Source organism: Ailuropoda melanoleuca, chromosome 1, assembly GCF_002007445.2.
Source record: "Ailuropoda melanoleuca isolate Jingjing chromosome 1, ASM200744v2, whole genome shotgun sequence".
Lineage (NCBI taxonomy): Eukaryota > Metazoa > Chordata > Mammalia > Carnivora > Ursidae > Ailuropoda > Ailuropoda melanoleuca.
This window is the reverse complement of record NC_048218.1, coordinates 133,013,573-133,034,939: the sequence shown is the minus strand read 5'-3', so window position 1 is coordinate 133,034,939 and position 21,367 is coordinate 133,013,573. Positions and strand designations below refer to the sequence as shown.

At 34.7% G+C, this 21,367-nt stretch overlaps 1 protein-coding gene across 9 annotated transcripts in view; it reads left to right on the top strand.

The window, feature by feature from the left end:
- HGF (hepatocyte growth factor) overlaps positions 1 to 21,367 on the top strand; it is a 94,982-nt gene that overhangs the window by 18,983 nt on the left and 54,632 nt on the right. For 6 of the 9 annotated variants that reach the window (XR_004627351.1, XM_034667101.1, XM_034667111.1 and 3 more), the window contains 6 exons: positions 332 to 475; positions 2,675 to 2,787; positions 4,322 to 4,436; positions 9,500 to 9,642; positions 15,368 to 15,488; positions 16,844 to 16,962. Coding sequence is in view for 8 of the 9 variants with exons in the window: in XM_034667101.1 (XP_034522992.1) it covers positions 332 to 475; positions 2,675 to 2,787; positions 4,322 to 4,436; positions 9,500 to 9,642; positions 15,368 to 15,488; positions 16,844 to 16,962 (755 nt within the window). In the remaining variant the exon portion in view is untranslated. The remainder of the gene's footprint in view (positions 1 to 331; positions 476 to 2,674; positions 2,788 to 4,321; positions 4,437 to 9,499; positions 9,643 to 15,367; positions 15,489 to 16,843; positions 16,963 to 21,367) is intronic. The other 3 variants (XM_034667094.1, XM_011223059.3, XM_034667104.1) reach the window with 3 other exon arrangements.

Sequence of the window (21,367 nt, the reverse complement as noted above, 5' to 3'; positions counted from 1 at the left end):
AGATGATTTTGCTGCATTAGAGAACACGTGACCTGATTAAAAACCTTTACGTACACCATGTGTATGAGGTTTCATACTCTCCTACTATACTCTGGTTTAGTTACATTTAGCCTTCAAATTTATTGCAAACTGTGCAGAAAACCACATGTATAATAGCTTTGTACAGAGAGAATTCTTCTGCACAGATATGTGTCATCCTTCTCACTTGTCTATCCCAAATTTATATGCACATGTGTTTGCGGTGACTAATACATTGGTTGTTCAGAATTGAATGGACATACTGTGATACTCTGAAATTACATTCTTAATGAATTAAAGGATCTTTTTGCAGGCTTGTTATATGGACTAGAATCATTGAAAGACAATGGCAAATATACAAAAATGCCTGGAAAATACCAGCAATGCTATGTGAAAGCATATGTGATTCAGTGGGTACAGGGTGGAACATTCTCAAACATGATCTCCTCCTGAGAAGGTATCAACAATATTGATTTTACAGAGATCGAAGTTCTTTTTTGCTGGGTAGGGAAGATGACCAGATTGCCTGATTCTAAGCTCCTCAGAAAATTGCTATCCATACTTGACTCAAGAGTAGAAAATATGAGGCTTTTTTCCTCCACCCATGACTGAGTAACTGGTACTGGAATTGCCTTCCTGCCGTAAACAACTAGAAACCTAGACAAAATAAATTATTGAAAGGAATATGATAATTAAAATAAGGATAAGATAAAGACTCTTAAAATCAAACGTAAAAGAAGATGCAACTCTAGAATCTGACTGTTTGGATCCAGTCTGTTTGGAGGTATAAAGTGATTCAAGGAAACACTTTTCTGAGAGAATATGGCATTGTAATGGAATGAGCGAAAAGGGTGAAGTCAAGTCAGCAAACTGGAAACTGGGTTACCCACTTGTCAGATGGAATTGCCTGTGTATTCACAGAGGCAAATCTTGCATGTTCCTGATGGGGCACATGAGCTACCTCCAAGGCATTCTCATGTCAAAGCCATATTATCCATAGAAGAGTAGTTTATATATGTGTACGCAAATTTCTTTTAATGCAAAGTTAAGTGGTAACTGTAACTTTAAGATTTGGTTTTAGATGTTTGTTTAGTTTTTATTAACATGTGTTCCTTCTCTAATAACTGTGCATTCAAAGTCATTTAACACCCCCCCCACATGCTACAATAGCATAATAGAGAATTTAACATGTATTGCATAAGCTACAATCCACCAGATCAAAATTCAAGTCTATTATTAGCCAATCCTCTCTTATCTGCCACCACTGCAAAAATACACCTTTGTGATTTGCTCTTAATTATGATTTCAGCTGTAAGATGTTCTTGTAGATAGATATTTGAAAATATCGGTAAGTCAAAGCTCAAAGTTAATGCATATAATTTTTTGAAGTTATTTGGATATAGAATAAAATGTACTATATAAAAATATGAGATCATAGGTAAAATGTTTTAAATAATTTTATAACATATTTTTGTGTTTCATAAAAGTTATTTCCCCTTATCTAAAATTATTTAAGAGTTGGCAAATTACTAAGAAATAAGTGACTAGCTTGGAATATCTAAAGTTATAAGAAAACTATGTGTTCTTAAAGATATTATAAGGAGTAGAAGTGAAAAGTCCTTATTCTTAGAAAATCTGTATTTCTTTTAATTAGATAGTTGTACGTGGTGGCATTGTAATTAGCACAAACATAGCGAGAAGGAGTTTTGATATCATTTCTTAAAAGCAGGTAAACAGGTCAGAACTCCCACTTCATTTGCTACATTCTAAGACATGGTAACGTTTAATATGTTGAAAATTTTATCAGGTTCAACCCTTACTATCAGTTAACGTTTTTTTTCCACTTACAAGTTTGTTTAGAAAGACTTTTTTAGTGAGCAAAACCCAGTATAATACTTAGCTATAGGAATGATGACTGTAGAAGTGACACATTTTTGTAATTTTCTTCAAGATAGATATATCAAGAGCATATGCAAGTGTGATATTAGTAGATTTTTTTAAATTAAAAATGCCTATGCAAGAAAGTCTATTTAGGAAACATTGCTTTACATAAACACTTATCCTGATAGTAAGCTTTTCATAGCCTTTATTAAGCTTCCATGCTTTTAGCTCACCAAGAAGGGATATAATAGGCAAAATTTTCCAGACATTTGATTTCAGATCCCTTTTGCTAGGAGAATATTCTGGATGGTGATTTTTCTAATTCATTTTAGGAAATGTCATTTTAATTGTGTACTTTACACAATTACAAACTTTGGAAATTAATCACGATATTGCAGATATAATCATTTGTATATAACTACAAACAAAATCTTCCCACTTTCTGCATACTTACAAAAAAAGTCTTCAGAAATAATCCAAGCAGTTGTGTTATATATTGATTTTGTCTGACTTCATTTTTCTAGACATCATTTAGAATAACATGAGAACTTTCCACGTAGTATTCTGATATTTAAATCTACATGTATGAAAACTTAATTTTGTTCTTTCTTATTTGGCCATCAAAATGGTAGGTTCAAAAATCACTCTTGTTTTTATTATGCATAGATAACCATGTGTCTTTTTATATCGCCCTCCTTGGTTAAACCATGTGCCCATTCTTTAAAAACTGTGTAAATAGTAGTATTCCTTATTTTCATTTAGATATTTTTTTCAGGGCCTTTGTTTTTGATAAAGCAAGGAAAAGATGCCTCTGGTTCCCTTTCAATAGCATGACAAGTGGCGTGAAAAAAGACTTTGGTCATGAATTCGACCTCTATGAAAACAAAGGTAACTAGCTTCTCCCTAAGCATTTCATAACAAAATAAAGCATAAAATATGTGTAATTTCCTGCCACAGTGCTTTTTATCACTAATTTTTCTATTATATGGTGGATCTGTTATGCAGTCAGTTCTTCCATTAAGACAGAAGATACTAGTGTCTTAACTATTTTCAATATGGTATTTTAAAGAGAGCATTTCCCAAACTTTCCATAATTAGATTACCCCTCTCTCTTTATTTATTTCTAGGAGCATCTCTTAGAACTGATGTTGTCCATGTTCATTTTAGAAAGTGCCACCTTAAATTAATAGTTTAACAAACTTTATATTATAACACATTTTGATCATTTTATTACATAGCATTTTAAATGTTAACAACTTTGGGTACCTAATCTGTCATAGTGGTGATTGCTGTTGATAAAATGTGGAGATTTTGAAATACTAGTTGTGCCTTTTCCTAATTATATACTTTAAAAATCTTTAAAGAAGAACTGAGATCATATTATTTGTTAATGTGTCTATTTTTTTTATCTGATACTATATTCACAGGTATTTACTTTGATCCAAAGCAGAATTATATCAGTGAAATAATTGGAGAATGTTAAATAAATATGAGCTTTACAAAATAAATCTCTTATCACGCAAAATAATAATTATGGATTGTATTTATGATAATAGTATTTATTTCAAGTTTAGTGTGTTCTTAAATCGTGTTGTCATTAAATTTGAGTTTTTGGTAATATACACAGATATTTCCTTGTTAAGAGGGTAGACATTGAAATTAAATTAGGATTAATTTATAGTAGAAAATAAAATGATCTTAAAAAAAAGAAAATAAGATGATCTCTATATACCCCAATAATTCTACAAATCCTAAACATAATTTATAATCTGGTATAAGATCATTTTGTAATCTTCTAGGTTGCTAGCAACTGTATATACTATTATTTGATAGGAATATATAGCTTGTTTAAATTTAATTGCTCTATAGTTTGCAGCTGAAAAGTTAGCAAAAATATAGAAAATAATAACATAATACAACTATCACTTAGACATATACATACATGCATATATAAAAAGCTATACAATTTTATTGAGATAAAGACAAGTCAGTTATTCTTATTATCTTAAAGTAACTCTTTGAATTGAATAGATTTTACAAATTACTTAATTATCATTTTTAACATTATCTTAAAATGGTCTGTATATTTAAGCATATCATTCTGTTAAATTAAATTTGCCTGGCCTGTTGTGTATATGGACTTATCTACAATAAGTACATAGACTAATCTCTGTTGTTATGCTGGAATATACTCACAAAATTAAAACCTCTCCATAGTCTTGTTTTGTTTTGTTTTGTATTATTCTGAAATGTACTATTTTGAAAATAGTAGAAACTGTAGGCAAGAAATGTCAGTTTGATTTGAGAGATCTTATAAACATTAATTACCTGAAGATTTGGATGGAATTTTCTTTTTCTTTTTAAATATATACCACATATGTTACACATAGTTATAAAATTTTTCTCTGCTTTCTTCTGATAGACTACATTAGAAATTGCATCATTGGTAAAGGAGGTAGCTACAAGGGAACGGTATCTATCACTAAGAGTGGCATCAAATGCCAGCCCTGGAATTCCATGATCCCACATGAACACAGGTAAGAAAAGCATGAAAAAAAGAGGGTAGAGACTTTTTTTTAATATGTGTGTTAGCAATTTCATGTGAGTCCTTCAGAATAATCCTACAGTTCTATAATAACAGCCAATTTTGATGAATTGCATTAAGCCAAGGCTTAGGTGAATTTATGACTGAGATTCAAAGATGAATAAATTTATTATTAAGACGAGGCTTAAGAGTCTCTTACCTCAAAAATGTCAGCTTATACATCTTGGTGTTGGTGAGGAATTAATGAAAACGTGATTAAAAAAAAAAAAGATTTTTCCCCTCCTCTCTTTGCCTTCCAGAAGGTACAGCTCTCTGCAGCTGTAGTGGAGAGGTTGACTGTGATATAAATATGATAGATCAGATTCTGACCTGACCCAGGGCCTGACTGTTCTTTAACCATGGTGGTACACAATCTTGGCTACACATTAAAATCACCTGCTATGAGCCCTTAACAAATCTCACCACCCAGGCATCAACACAGGCCAATTACATTAGAATCTTTTAGGGGAATAACCCAGGCACTGTGTTGTTTTTTTTTTTTTTTTAAAGCTCCTTAGATGATTCCAAAGTACAGCCCAAATTGAGAACTTCTGCTAATAACTCATGCCAGAGATTGACCAGCTTTCCCTTTTCACCTATTGCCTAATGACTGGAGACAACTTCTCATTGCTTGGAAATTAAATATCTACACTTCAGAGAAGACTTGTGTTCATTACAACAGATGAATGCTATTTAAAGATGAGTAAACACAGCATCCATAGGCTCATTAGTCTGAGAGTTTTAATCATCATGGAGGAGAAACACAGATTTCTAATACTCACTAAAGAACTAAATTTAGCCACAGTTTTTCAGGCTCATTTCACAAATAATTTTGACAGAAACTAAGATAGTTTAAAATAGTTCTCCCTGGTTAGTAAATGCATTGGAAAATTTAGTTTACCATGAGCCAAGTACCTTGTAAGCAGTCTATCTTGTTTATCTCATTTAATCCTCCCAAGAACCACATAGCGGGTGGTTTTAGTAATTCTATTTTATATATGGTGAAACTGAAGGAAAAGAGCCTTAGTAACCTTTCAAGGTCATGCACAACTAAGTGCTCTGGCGGAGTGTGAGCCCAGCCAGTGTCACTGTATGACCTGTGTTTTAATATAAAACAGGGCATGAAACACTGAGCAATAGGACGCATGCTGTGACTTGTTTTTGAACTAATGGTGATGACTTTGCACTGATGAATTCATTGTTTATTTCATTCATTTTTGAGGGGCATAATTATGCAAGATGATTTTACTTCTGTAAACAAACATGAGTTAAGTGGCCCACCCATAAAGAAAAAGAGTTAGTTGCTCCACACTGGGATCAAACCTGTGATCCCGGCCTATTTAACACCAGCTAGTAAGTGTCCAAGCTGATCAGTTGTCAGGGTTTTAGTAACAGAAAACAACTAATTTTTTTTCCCAAATTAGTTACTTACAATAATACACAAATACCTCTGAAACACAGTATTATATTGCAAGGCAAAAAACCCAATATAATTGGTTTGTTCCCTCATAAGGATTTGCATGGTATCATTCCCATGACACCGTATGAGGAAAATATTTTATTTAAATAGATAGATCTAAGTTTTTCATGAACAAAGGAATAGCATTTGAAATCAATCCTACCCTAGTTGAGTGCACTGGACTGACCCAGTAGAGGTCTTATTTCAACCCAAATTCTCTATGATTGTGATTCTGTGCTGGAAGAGTACATGTGAAATAGATCTCCCTGGGAACTGGCAGTCCAATCAGCTATTTTACCAGCAAACATTTCCTTGTGATATAAAGGTTTAGGGCTGAAAAGATCTTGTATATTAATCAAATCTTTTTTTTGTTTTTTGGGTTTTTTTTTGTTTAACAACAGTAACATTAATTTTCATCAATGAGCAGCTTATTGGTTTATCTGAATGATAGCTTAACACTTTTAAGTTAAGTGTTACCTAAAGACCAACTTTATGGGGAATGGAAAAAAAAATATATATATATCTGTCTGGAAGAGTGATTTATTGTTGACTCCTAAATTGAAATATTTTACAAGTGGCTTAATGGGAAGATGATGATAGATGATGAAATTAGTATAGAAGCTTAACTAGAAAATCAGGTGACCCGATATCTACATCTATATCCTTCACTGGCCACCAGTATTCATTAATGAAGCAGATGATGGAATAGATCAAGTTTCCCATGAATGTAGTTTATATTAAAAGAAAAAAAAAGTGGCTAGAACCCAGAAGACTTAATTTATATTTCAAAGTATATTTTGATATAACTAAGTTTTAAGAATTTCTTTACTTCTTTAAAGCCTTACTAACAAAGACAAAGAACCACGATTAATATATATGTGAATAAAAGTTTGTTAGAGCCTTTGGCAAGGGGTTTGTGTGTAATAGTTTCTCATAAACATTTTTTGAAAGAACATATATAAGTGAAAAGAGCATGGCTGGCTTCATCCCTTGGCCAAGTATAGCACGCTAAAGAAAAGCAGACTATACCTCAGGACACAAAAGAAAATAAGCTAATTTGGGTACACACCAAAGAATGAAGGGAAGAGATGACCAGACTGTCATGAATGTCCTAAAGAGGAATTTCATGTGCATTGACATAGAATTGTGGAAAGCAGCACCTTTCTTTTCAGTTGCATTTGATTAACTCCAGTGAGAAAACTTTATTCATATTTCTGCCATATCTAGTTTTGATTTCTACTTTTTCTCTCTTCCTTACTTGTATTTTTACTACTAAACCAATGACTGATTCATTCACTGCTTCTTTACAGCTTCCTTTTAGCTTTACAAATCCACTGGACAGGTATATGTGTTCTATGTGTGTTTGTATGTGTGTATATACAACAAAAATCTTCTCTAACATCATAGATATTTAATGTGAGTATTTAACATGTACTAAATCCATTATTTAATTTCTTCTAGGTAAACTTGATACATAAAATGATAGAAAACGACCTCATAATAATCAAATTCACTCCCTGTATCTTGTAAGTGAAGTGAAATGCAAAAAGTAAAGAAATTAAGTAGGGACTAAAGACTAGTGTCATATAAGTGGCCAAGTGATATATATGGGGCAACAATGTAGATTTTGTGATTAAAAATAACTTATTCTTTCTACTCTATTATACGAAGTTTTTTCATAAAATAGAGTTATAGGAGCATTTTCTTAGGTAAATGTATGCATTACTTTACAAAAAACAGTCTGAAGTAAAAGTCAGTTTTGATTCTATCAGAAAAATGCCTAGCTCATTAGAAATTTACTTTGAAAAGTTGGAAAACTGCAAGACTGAAAGAAAATTTCAAACAGTGGAACAAACAAAAGTTATCCTGAGTTATTCTGGAATAAACGGGCCAAAAATAAGAAAAAAAGATGCCTTCTTTTTCTTTTAAAATTAAATACTGTCAGGAACTGTGAAATCATGATGAGCTTTAATTGTATTATAATTTACATCAATCATGTGGCCTAATGTCTAATTTTTGTTTCCCCATATTTAAAATTCTAATGAAGTAAGGATATAAATTCTACCTAAAGACATTCTGGAGTTGCATAATATTTATAATACTAGTTTCCTTGAAAATGTTTGATTAGTAGTAAGTCTCTTAAAATAGACTCTTTTTAACCAATAATTTATATTTTCTGAGGACTTAACTTTGGTATATTTCATGTCCAAATGAAAAAATGTCATTGCAAAATATTTCTCGGTACCCAATGCACATCCATATATATTTTGTGTCAAAACATAACAAAAAAATGATTTCTAAATAAGTTTCAATGGATCAGAAACACATTTGAATGGTTTTTACTTACACTAAAATCCTTTGACTTCACTAGAAGTACCAGTTAGAAACAGTAAGAGTAGAAATAAAGCTTTATAGCAACAATGAACTGAGTATCGAAAATGTAACTGGATTTTCAAAAAAAAAAAAAAAAGAAAGAAAGCGTTACCCACAGATACATATTCTTCCTTACATGATTTTTTTTGCATTCAGTCTAGCAAAAGAAAGCATCATTGAGGCCAGAGCCACAAGTGGTACAAACGAATAAAAAAGGCTTTGGATTTTTCTGATTTTGTGTTGAAATACTTTATGCTGACAAGAAAACTATAAGTAGGGCATTAGAAATTTCAAGTGAAGGTAATGCATTACAGTCTCTGTACTGAATGGCAAACTGTTACAAACTCAGTCTGGAAGCACTAAACCTGAGTTGTAGTGAAAATTGCTAAAATTTTTGAAAAGAATAAGTAATTCTGTTTTTTACTATGACAGGTAAAGACTACTAAGTGGAGTGAGCTTAATAATAAGTAGCATTTATTGAATGTCAATTACTCTGTCATCTCTTTGAACTTCTCAAAACACCATATAAAGTGTAAGATGCTGTAAGTTATGGTTATACTGAGTGTGCAGGTAAGCTAAAAGGCTGAGAGAGTCTAAATTACCTGCTGGGGTCTCCAGTTAGTAAAAGAGAGAATTGAAATTTGAATCCAGGTTTAATTCGATTCTAGACCCTTTGTGTCACTTCATCAACCTGTTTCTCAACTGTGCAGAAAAAAGAGGGCTATTCTTCATGAGAAAAGCAATAAACAAGCAATTATCGTGGATAAGCAGTGTAATAGTGAGATTTCAAGGTCGACTGCAGTGTTTCTTCCATTCTCTCCTCAGTGGCCTTGTTCAATCACATGCCGTCTTTGAGTGGAACTTTGAAATTGTGGTTCGAACAACAAAACTGTGGTTCGAACAAAGTCAATTAGGTTCTAGAATGATTGGCTATTAGCAACTCCAGAGATGAGTCATTGTTAATGTTGTTGAGTTGGGAATTCAGTCAGATAAATATTTATAAAATTTAAGTATTTTAAGAATGGATGAAAATGACAGAGTTAAATTTAATATATATGGAAGTCTGAGATGGAATAAAGGATTTCTGTACTTCAGGAAAAATCTTTCCACTGATTAGTAAAATTAATAGGCCCAAAATAAAGTTGCATGCTCTTATACTGTAATGATTATCATTTTAAAACTAGCTTTTTGCCTTCGAGCTATCGGGGTAAAGACCTACAGGAAAACTACTGTCGAAATCCTCGAGGGGAAGAAGGGGGACCTTGGTGTTTCACAAGCAATCCAGAGGTACGCTACGAAGTCTGTGACATTCCTCAGTGTTCAGAAGGTAAATGAACCTGAATGCCGTGCGGGGCACTCTGCTCCCCCTTTGTGTAGAACTGCAACTCGCATTAAAGGTTAACAGAGACGGATCAAACCGTAATAAATATGTCGTTCATTTAAATGCAACTATAGATAATTATTTGAGCATTTTTACATGGTGTTTTAAAAACTGATTATCATCAGATTAATACAAAAAGGTATCAGTGTGAATTTCAACAGAGCCTGAGGCATCCCTCTGGGAGAGTAAAAGTTTTGGCTTCCTCATGTGCTGTCCTGAGTTCACATACCTCACAGTCTCTTCCCACACGTCACCTGAAAGGAGCCGAAGGAAGCTTAGCTCTTTAAGAGTAACGCTAATTCTATTCATCCAGCACCTGCTTCTGCACAAATTTTGTCAAATGTACTCTGAAGTGGTGTGGCAAGAGTATATGAGCCCAGAAGAGAATATGGGGAGGGGTCGCTGGAAGTTCGATCCACCTGTGTGCCTTCTGGTGAAAAGCAAATTTGATACGTAGAGTGACACTAAACACCATTGAGAATAGTATCTGAAGAGATCAAAGCCATAGAGTCCAAGCTGTCTTGAAGGCAGGCACCCTAAGGCCATGTCTGTTTTTACCTCCCCTCACAGCATAAAGGGGCCCTGTCCTTACTCTTGCACTGGAAAACTGAATGCCTGACAAGAAGGAAGAGTAACCACTTCAGCGCTGTATGTGGTTTCACTTTTCTTAGTTACCTGCCTGACGAATGGCTGGCTTTTCAGTTCTTTCAGAAACTAAAATTCTAAAAATCCAAATGAAACATGGATTAAGTTCTAATAGAAATTTAGTAGGATTTTGAAGTACTTGGGGGTAGGGGGCTGCTGGAATGCTGTCCAATTTTTATAGTAAGATGTCTTACCTGTTTGTTATTAACCAAATTTTTTGAACTATTTTTCTATAAAATATCCATTTAATATTAGGTTGATACTGATCACATAAAAAGGCCATTGTTAGTGAATTGTCATGGAGAAGGTGACTTTGTTTTCTGTTGTTAGTTAATTTAAAATTCTTGACTTCATGTGCTAGAGCCAGTTCCATCTCTGTTTGTAAACTCTTACTTTCCATTCCATATCATATTCTGTTCACTATAACTTCTTCATTGTTTTCTTCTCTTTTAAAAATAATAAACTGATCTGTGATAACGTTATGGACAAGTCTGTTTTGTATGAATAAATCTGTAATTAATATTTGTTTTAAATTTACACATGGAAGTAAAAACCCTACTTTTGGGGGGAACTCTCCACTACCACAGTTTTCTGAGGTTGAAAGTCATTGCAAGGAGTTTTGTTTATTGATTTTTTTTGACCTGGGAAAGTGTTTTCAAGGGAAAGTAACTTGGTCAAACTTTGAATAGCTTAAGATTTATGTTACCTGCCTAGTTCATTTGGGAATGTGATTTCTCAACCCTGGTTTATAAGAACCTTCATCAAAATACACTGGCATAGATATGGACTGATAGACTATGTAGAATAAATGTGCTAGAAAAGAAGTAGTTGGAAAAATCCTATTTCCAGTTATCCTCATCTCATTAGAATATACATCTCTGTTATCCTTTAATAATTTGAGGTCATTACACTTCCCTTAGAAAAGGGCATTACTCATGACTATTACTGGCATATGATGCTATTGGTCACCATGGCTAAAGGCTGCAGATAGGCTTTCTCTAGAAGTAATTAGAAATCTGATGGTGGCTGAATAACTGTCCTGTGAGAGAAGTTAACCAACACCTGTCCTATAGGCTAAACATATTTCAGGGACTGTGAATTGGCTGTGATATTTAAATTCACACTATACTGAATAATGTGTTAGCGGGATTTTACTGAAGAGGATCTAAAATAAGAAACACTGTCAGTACATTAATAGAGAAAAACAGAGCTATTTATAAAATGGATAATACAAAATATACAAAATAATCTAGATTTATTGCTCGAAATTTTTGTAACTCTATTAAGCTCTTAGCTGAATAATTATCTGAAATTTATCTGAAAGTTTGATTCATAAAAGAAGTATATCTGATATACAGTGATTAATATTATTTTCTTATAATTTAATCTTTGAAATATATTAAGCATTCCAAGAGAAAATGAATACTTTTATCACATTTAGAAACTTACACAATTATGTAAAGAAAATAGTAGCATTAATGTTTAATTCAAATATTATAAAAAACGGAGGTATCTAAAATCCAGTTTCTTGCTTTAACATTTGCTTGGGATTTAGAACAAAGCAATCGTCAGTTATTGGAACACATGTCTTTTTAAATGACTGTCAAATATTCAAGTAAATACATTTTATTAAGCCATAATCATGATTTTTAATACCTTATACATAAAGTCCCAAATAATACTGCTATAACTTTATGTATATAATTTCATATTCTGTGGAGAACTTTTAAAAACAAAGATTTAAATAAAACGATTATTTATAAATGTGGGTTTGTGAAACTATCCATATTTCAAACATACAGTTTTGCTGAAGTAATCACCAGCATGGATTTTTCTGAGAGATATTTTCAAAATAATCGTTTTAGTCTGTAAACTCAGATCACTTGTAGTTTTATAAGTGAGAAAAACAGAACACAATAATTTCTGTGTTAGTTGGTTAGTATGATGAGAAAGGCTAAATGAATCCTATTTATATTACAATTCCTGTGTAGTTAATATAGTTTTCTACTTTCATTTAGGCCAGAGCTATATTTAGGAAAACTACTCTAGTTATGAATAGAAACATTTACTTAGTTTGAGTTTATGTGATCAGGGACAGTATTTTGGTTTTTTTGTTTGTTTGTTTGTTTGTTTGTTTTGTTTTTAAAAGGATGAACTTACTAGAACCGTTGGATGATACACTGGCAAACAAAAAAAAGAGCCAAAAGGAAATAGAGCAAGAGGGGCGATCCTCACCCTATGCAGTGTTATATAGATCATACTTTCACCTACCTCCTTGAGTAGATGGACCTCCTTGAGTAGTTTCAAAAGTGACTATGTGTTTAAAATTTGGCTGTCTTGAGGTAATTTTTACGAGTAACCTAATGGCTTGAAGCAATAGTGAAACAACAAACTTTTCGGCCCAAGTAAGATGGCCAATACACTTGCTCCCCTTCTCTCCATCCTCCAATAGGTGAGAATACAACAGGGTAGCCTATTGTTATAAACAAGAAGGCAGAGGGTAATGAAGACAATGTTGAGAAGGCAAGGAGATTGACTTTCTAAAATTATTGCTATGAGTCTATCTTAAAAGTATGACCAATCAGAACGCACAGGAAACAAATTAAAATACATGAGACAAAAAGATAATTAGGAAGAATGGAATGAACCCTGGACTGTGGGTCAGAAGGTTTGTCTGTGTTCCAGGCACAGGTCTGACATTTTCTGTTTTAGGTAAGTCCCTTAAAACTCATGTGAGCCTCGTTTTGCTCATTGTAAGGGTCAAATGATTTCTTATATGTTAAAAGGACTGAGTAATCAAAGAATTTATAACTATAATATATTTATCATCTCAGTTCTATGACAGGATACATTTTATTCCCACCTGAATAACAACTTTCATTGCCTACCAACTTCTTACGTTATTCCTGTTGACTTTTATTATTTTTAAAAATCTCCTTAGGTCTGTAATTGCATCCATAACTCTCTCTTCACCTTGCTATAAACATAACACACTAATTTATGTTTCTGTACCATTTTATGTCATTTTGCTCCATAATAGCTTATCCAAATCCATCCATCCTTCAATATCCAAGTAAAATCCGTTCCCTCCTAAAAAGCCATTACCACCAAACACTTAAAACTTCTAGAATAGAATAAATTATCCACAAACTTGCTGCTCAATGTGAATGCCAAGGACCAGAATCATCAGTATCCCCTGGGAACTAATGATTGATGCCCCTGCTCTGATCCTCTGAGTCAGAACCTGCTCTTTAACAAGATCTCAAAGTGACTTTTATGCACATTAAGGTTTGGAGAAGCAGTGATCTACCACACTCATTCTGTAAAGCAGCTGTCTTAGAGAATCATCCGTTTACTTTGTATAGCTATTTTCCCTTAAGAAAATTAAAAATCCTGAAGCTCAGGAAAAACATTTTATAATAATCCCCACAATACTGCTTCACAGAAAATCATTTCATTCACTCTCATTAGAAAGGGATATACTCTTATCAACTTGCTTCTGCTAAAGGAGACATAGATATATTCTGATTCCGGTGCACCATACAAGGTTAGAGATTGTACATGTGGATACTTATTTCTTATGTGTGACCATAGTATTCTATTCTACTTTTTCTCTCAGTACAAAGGAACAAAGAATGATAAATGCCACATCATTTTCTGTGAAGATATCGAACTTTGCATTCTTTTGAAAAAGGGAACTAAAATCTGTACCCCATTCAACTGAAGCTAAGATGTGATCATGCATAACCTATGTTGAGCATTTTAATGTGGAAATGACCTTGGTCAAACAGAGCACCTCTCATTTATAGTTCGGGTGCATACCGACTGTAGTCTGGGGAATCTCAGAATCAAAGGAGAGGAAGCTGAATCGGTCCCTTGTTTTGTTCATAGATTAAGCTACATAAAAAGAAGTAGATGGATCAAGCCAAATGGTCTCATATTTCAGAAAGTTAATACTGTCCTATTAGATTATAAAAATCAAAGGTTCAGGAGTGATTATTCTAATATTATATCCCAAATTATTACAAATACCTATTAGGCTAGATACCAGTGGATAAAGCTGAACATTGATATCTTTTCTCTGCTTTGGCTAAAGTTAGATGATCAGTAGTCACAAGATACAAATGATGTGTTTGGGGAAATTTGCCGGATTTGTAAGAAAGCCAAGCAATGATTTATTCCACAGGATTCCTGCTGTGCTACAAATCAACCTGTCCATTTGAGAAGTCTCATTTTCAGCTAGCTGATGTGCTTCAGAGTTTTCAGTGTGACATAAGAGGCCAGCCAGAGGAGAACTATTAATTAACCTCACAGAATCATCAGTAGGATCCTGCATAATTACATGAGCTTATACATTTTAAAGACAGTGAGTACAAGGAGTTCAATAGCAGGTCATCTTCTATCCTAGTCTAGATAAGAATGTAAGTCTGCCCAGTTATTTGACATGGATACTCAGGAAAAGAAAGGAGCCATGATTTCTTTTAAAATATCCTTGTTCTTTGACTGGTACCACGTTTGAAGTTGTTCTCTCAAGTTTATGTGGTCCTGATTTTGACATTAACCCTAGAGGTATGACATGTACTCATTGTAAGTTGTCTATTTCCTATTTATATGTTTGGAGGGTATGTAGAGAGAAGAGAATTATTCTGCTGTCAGTACAGACACTGAAATCCTGTTCATTGTAGACCAACAAAGGGTAGATCTCAAGGGCCTATCTTGTATTTCCAGTTTCTGGGTGCCTTTTAGACAGCTATTGAAGAATTAGAAAGGTAGCATCCTGGCTCTATGGTAAATGTGTATGACACTAACTACACAAATCCCATGTAAACTGTATGAAGAGCTCTGTAGGGAGTATTTTATGTAACTCTTTACAGACATTAGACTCCAACTCAACATTAAAATGGTATGTAAATTTTTCTAAAAATCTTTTTGCTAAACAGGTGATTTACTGTTCTTTCAATGGAACAGTGGTGTTCTTGATTTTGCTGTCAGAAGCAATTAACATGCCATACTTTAATTTTATTAGTTGAATGCATGACCTGCAATGGGGAAAGTTATCGAGGTCCCATGGATCATACAGAATCAGGCAAGATTTGTCAGCGCTGGGATCATCAGACACCACACCGGCACAAATTCTTGCCAGAAAGGTAAAATACTACCAAATCCTGCTTCCAATGATTCTTTTTACAAACTGGTATTTGCTTCATGACAAACTTCTTTAGAAATTCTCTTTATATCATGTTTTCTGGATAGTCTTGGGGCAAAGGGACTTATGATGAAGTATATGAGAATGCTGGCTACACCTTTGACTGGTCTCTCCTGAGTAGACTGAGTCCCTGAAATCATAATGGTCCTGAACACAGGAGCATCAGTGGGGTGCAGAAGGGGAGCACTAACAGAAGCTTCCTCTTTCTTTTCCATGGCAGGAAAAAGACAGAGGCTCACTAAATAATGACCACAGTCCAAGCTATGGGAGGAGGCATTATTGCTAAATACAAGCCAATATCATTCTAAAGCCACATCTTCAGTGACTTAGGTAAAGTGGGGTCACATGTGTGACACCATGGCATAGGTCATGCCCATAGAAAAGGAATGAAAGGTGGAGCAAACAATTCTTTGGTTGCTTTATCCTAGCATTTTTTGCAATTGCCAATCTGGAGAAGTCATGCAACCAAGTCTACTTTTCTCCTCAGGAATAGTTTTGAGCTTAAATGGTTTTTTAAAAAAATATGTCTACTTTGGCTCATTCATTTCATATGGAATATTGAGTTGAAAAAATTCCCTCTATTATAAAGAATAAAAATGCAAACAATTATAGGGGAAGCTCTATCTCCACCTTTCTGAAAGGTGTTTTTCTTTATCTTTTTGTTTGTTTGCTGTTCTCTTAAATTAAATTAAAACTGTGTGTGTGTTTTTTAAAAGTATATCTATTGTCTTCTAAGTGAGTGCAGAAGGAATATGGTAGCAATTAAAATCAAGTCACCAATTCAAGACTCTGTTAATTTAAAAGGAGGAGGGTATAGAGAAAGTGGTGTGATGGAGTTTCTCTCTTGCCATGGTGGAGGAGAGGGCATGACCTAGAAGGGCCTTATTTTCAAAATTGAGCTATCATTAGTAACAGAATATTGAAACCTAACTTTCAGTTTGAACTTTAAGCCTGCCCCCAGAAAAGGACCCCTTTTCTTAATGAGCATTCTACCTGAGGTCATGTTTATGTAATCTGTCCTTAACTGGGCTTTGTGAGAAGAGGATTCAGTTTGGGACCTCAACTGTTGGACAGGTACCAAACGGATCTAACTTATTAGCAAAGGGGATGCATTCTGTACTTACTAGATATGTATGCTAACAGATGCAATAGTTGATAACCAGCAGTTCTGGTAAGGCGCAACAGAAAATCTATTCTTCCCCATCTAATAGTATGTTGAATGTTATTTTGTGAGCTGAGGGGTGGGTGGTGTTTCCAGGCAGATTTACATGACACTTTTCTTGGTGTGGTTTGCAGATATCCCGACAAGGGCTTTGATGATAATTATTGCCGCAATCCTGATGGCAAACCGAGGCCATGGTGCTATACTCTTGACCCTGACACCCCCTGGGAGTACTGTGCAATTAAAATGTGTGGTAAGTTAAGGTCAAATTTATTGCTTCCTTTTCCTCTCACAGACTGGATCTAAGCAGGCGATTATTAGTGAGACAGGTTAACAGCTATTTTACTTGATGTTTAATGTGTGTAGGTTTTAATATTTTAAGAATGTGTTACATAATTCTACACAATCTTCGGAATTTTCAGAGAGTCATTGTTTTGAAAGAGATAAATATGCAAGTGAACACATATACACCAAACAATTATACTTATGGCAAAGGCCTAAATGTTCTCATTCTTATGTTATTAAAAAAAAAATCCAGTGAGGGAGAAAAAGATCAGGGGTTATGTGCAGTATCCTAATGTCATTGAGGCCGTAAAAGCTAGGACCTTAGATTTTTACCTTCCCAATCTGGTATCCTTTCCATACCTTTCCTCCCCAGACATAAAATGAGCTGTCAACTGACAATGAGCCTCTTCTGGTGAATGACAGAGTTGCATGATGACTAATAAGTCTACTAGAAGAATCTCACAGACATCTTTGATCTCTAGTGGCTGATTCCCACCTCTCTGGCTGCCTTGTCCACAGCCTGTGTTCTGTTCCAACCTCTCTTTTAGCTGTGCTATGGTTGTTTTCTATGTACTGGCCTTTACTCAAAACTCCTGAATTTCTGATAAAAGCTTCTTTCCTCATTTGCTTTGTGGTAGCTCTTTTAAATCTGTATACTTGGTCCTCTCCTCCACGGTTAACTTACATATTTTTACTCTTTTGAAATAATACTGGATAATTAGATTTGGCCGTGCAGGTCTTATTTTTTCAGCTGGATCCTAAAATGCTTTAAGACCAGTAGAATCACATGAATTTAGTAAGGTATAATTACATTATAAATTCTTGATGATATAAAGATATGCATATGTAGAGGGATATATAAAGACATATAATCTACATAAGATCAGGTACCAGCAGCCTAAATGATAAGTGGACAGTTCTGAGGATAGGGATAGGTATTTGCATATTTTCCTAGTAGCCTGCTGGGGATATTCCTTTGAACAAACTTAATTCAATATTATCCACAGTGTGATACTGCCAAGGTAAATCTCTCTTCACTTAGACCTGCTAATAAAAAGGAAATGTTTTGGACAACTCAAATAAAGCCCATCGGCAGAGGATGTGTCTGGCAAATGTGAAATAACTGCAGAATCTGGTAGGCTCTCAGTGTGAACACAATGTTCCAAGGCAATTGAATCATCTGTTTGGTCCCTCAAAATAAAAGATGACTCTAATGACAGTGTTTCTCTGTATAGATTAGGTTAGTTCCACTCACTGACTTTTAAAATCTTGTTAAGCTTTCCATCGTTTTGGACTACTTCCTATAGGTAAGGTACTATAAACCAACATGTTGCCCTTCCATTCTGTGTGTGTGTGTATGTGTGTGTATTTTAGGTACTCTTGCAAATTGTCTCTGGAATAAGATCCATATAAATACACACACAGACGCACACATATTCACATGCATACTCATCTGCACATTCACTGTTGCCCTCCTATTAATTTACCAACCACTGTTTGGTTATTTTAAAAGACGTTGTGAGAGAAGAGAAATGAAATAAGTATGACACTTCCTCACATAGATTTTTTTTTTCTTTTCTTTCCAAAGAAAAGCTGGATAGAAGCAACTAGCATGCAGATGTCTTTGTTAAACAGCGGATGATGTTTATAGGATGTTAATCTAAGAAAAGGATGGTAGAATTTGTAAGCCAAACCTATATAGTTAAGAACAAAATAATCTTTTAAGCATTGGGAATATTTTAGAAATATTTCATTACAGGAAAGCTTTTAGTTTGTAAAATCATATATGGAGACTACATTTTTATTCAACTGAATGAAAGTTGACATTCTGCAATTCTGGAAAGCATATGAGATAATGTTTTATGAATATGCTTCCAAATATTTTGGCTTATATTTACAGTACAGCCTATGATGCAACACCAAGACATTTGGTGATGGTTTTAATTGTGTAACAGTTTTCTATCACTGTATAATGAATTACCAAAAACTTAGTGGCTTAAAACAATACATACTTATTATGTCATAATTTCAGTGGGTCAGAAGTCCAGGCATGACTCAGGTGGGTTCTCTGCTTAGGAGCTCACTGGGCCATGACCCAGGTGCCTGCCTATCCTGCTGTCTCATTTTAGACTCAGCATCCCATTCCAAGGTCACTCGTTGTTGGCAGAATTCAGTTTCTTGTGGTTGCAGTGCTGAAGTCCTCGGTTCCTAAAGACTGCCTGATACTTCCTACTGCATGATTCTCTCCACAATAGGGAAGTTTACTTCTTCAAGGCCAATAGCACAGCTTTCTGCTAGTTTAAGCCTCTGACTTCTACATCCTCTTTTAAAGAGCTCACCTGATTAGGTCAGGACCACCCATGGTAAGCTCCCTTTAATTAACTTAAAGTCAACTTATTAGGGACTTTACTTACACCTGCATAATCTCTTCACTTTTGCTGTACGATATAAGCTAATTACAGAAGTCTCCAAATTGGTATCCATGAAACCCACGGGAACACAAAGACTGTCCTAGGGGTCTGCGGGGGAGGAAAGCTTAGAGGTTCACATTCTTTTTTTTTTTTTAATTTAAATGATTTTTTATTATATTATGTTAGTCACCTTACAGTACATCCCCGGATTCCGATATAAAGTTCGAACTCCATTAGTTGCATATAACACCCGGTGTACCATGCAATACGTGCCCTCCTTACCAACCATTACCAGTCTATCCCATTCCCCCACCCCCCTCCCCTCTGAAGTCCTCAGTTTGTTTCTCATAGTCCATAGTCTCTCATGTTTCATTCCCCCTTCTGATTACCCCCCCTTTCTTTATCCCTTTCTTCCCCTACCGATCATCCTAGTTCTTATGTTCCATAGATGAGAGAAATCATATGATAATTGTCTTTCTCTGCTTGACTTATTTCACTTAGCATTATCTCCTCCAGTGCCGTCCATGTTGCAGCAAATGTTGAGAATTCGTTCTTTCTGATAGCTGAGTAATATTCCATTGTATATATGGACCACAGCTTCTTAATCCAGTCATCTGTTGAAGGGCATCTCGGCTCCTTCCATGATTTGGCTATTGTGGACAATGCAGCTATGAACATTGGGGTGCATATGGCCCTTCTCTTTACTACGTCTGTATCATTGGGGTAAACAGCCAGTAATGCAACGGCTGGGTCATAGGGTAGCTCAATTTTGAACTTTTTAATGGACCTCCACACTGTTTTCCAGAGTGGCTGTACCAACTTGCATTCCCACCAACAATGTAGGAGGGATCCCCTTTCTCCACATCCTCTCCAACAATTGTTGTTTCTTGCCTTGTCTATCTTTGCCATTCTAACTGGCGTAAGGTGGTATCTCAGTGTGGTTTTGATTTGAATTTCCCTGATGGCTAATGATTTTGAACATTTTTTCATGTGTCTGTTAGCCATTTGTATGTCTTCATTGGAAAAGTGTCTGTTCATATCTTCTGCCCATTTTATGATTTGTTTATTTGTTTCTCGTGTATTGAGTTTGAGAAGTTCTTTGTAGATCTTGGATACCAGTCCTTTATCTGTAGTGTCCTTTGCAAATATACTCTCCCATTCCATGGGCTGCCTCTTAGTTTTTTTGACTTTTTCCTTGGCTGTGCAGATTTTTATCCTGATGAAGTCCCGTATGTTCATTTTATCTTTTGTTTTTCTTGCCTTTGGAGACGTGTCATGAAAAATGTTGCTCTGGCCGATGTCATAGAAGTTGTTGCCTATGTTCTCCTCTAGAATTTTGATGGATTCCTGTCTCACATTGAGGTCTTTCATCCATTTGGAGTTTATTTTTGTGTATGGTGTGAGAGAGTGGTCAAGTTTCATTCTTTTGCATGTAGCTGTCCAATTTTCCCAGCACCATTTATTGAAGAGACTGTCTTTTTTCCACCGGATGTTTTTTCCTGCTTTATCAAAGATTAGTTGCCCAAAGAGCCGAGGGTCCATTTCTGGGTTCTCTATTCTGTTCCATTGGTCGATGTGTCTGTTTTTGTGCCAGTACCATGCTGTCTTTGTGATCACAGCTTTGTAGTACAGCTCGAAATCCGGCATTGTGATGCCCCCAGCTTTGTTTTTCCTTTTCAACAGTTCCTTGGAGATTCGGGGCCTTTTCTGGTTCCATACAAATTTAAGGACTATTTGTTCCAGTTCTTTGAAAAATGTCCTCGGTATTTTGATCGGGATAGCATTGAAAGTGTAGATTGCTCTGGGTAGTATGGACATTTTAACTATGTTAATTCTTCCAATCCATGAGCATGGAATATTTTTCCATCTTTTTATGTCTTCCTCAATATCTTTCAAAAGTGATCTATAGTTTCTAGCATATAGGTCCTTTACGTCTCTGGTTAAGTTAATTCCAAGGTAACG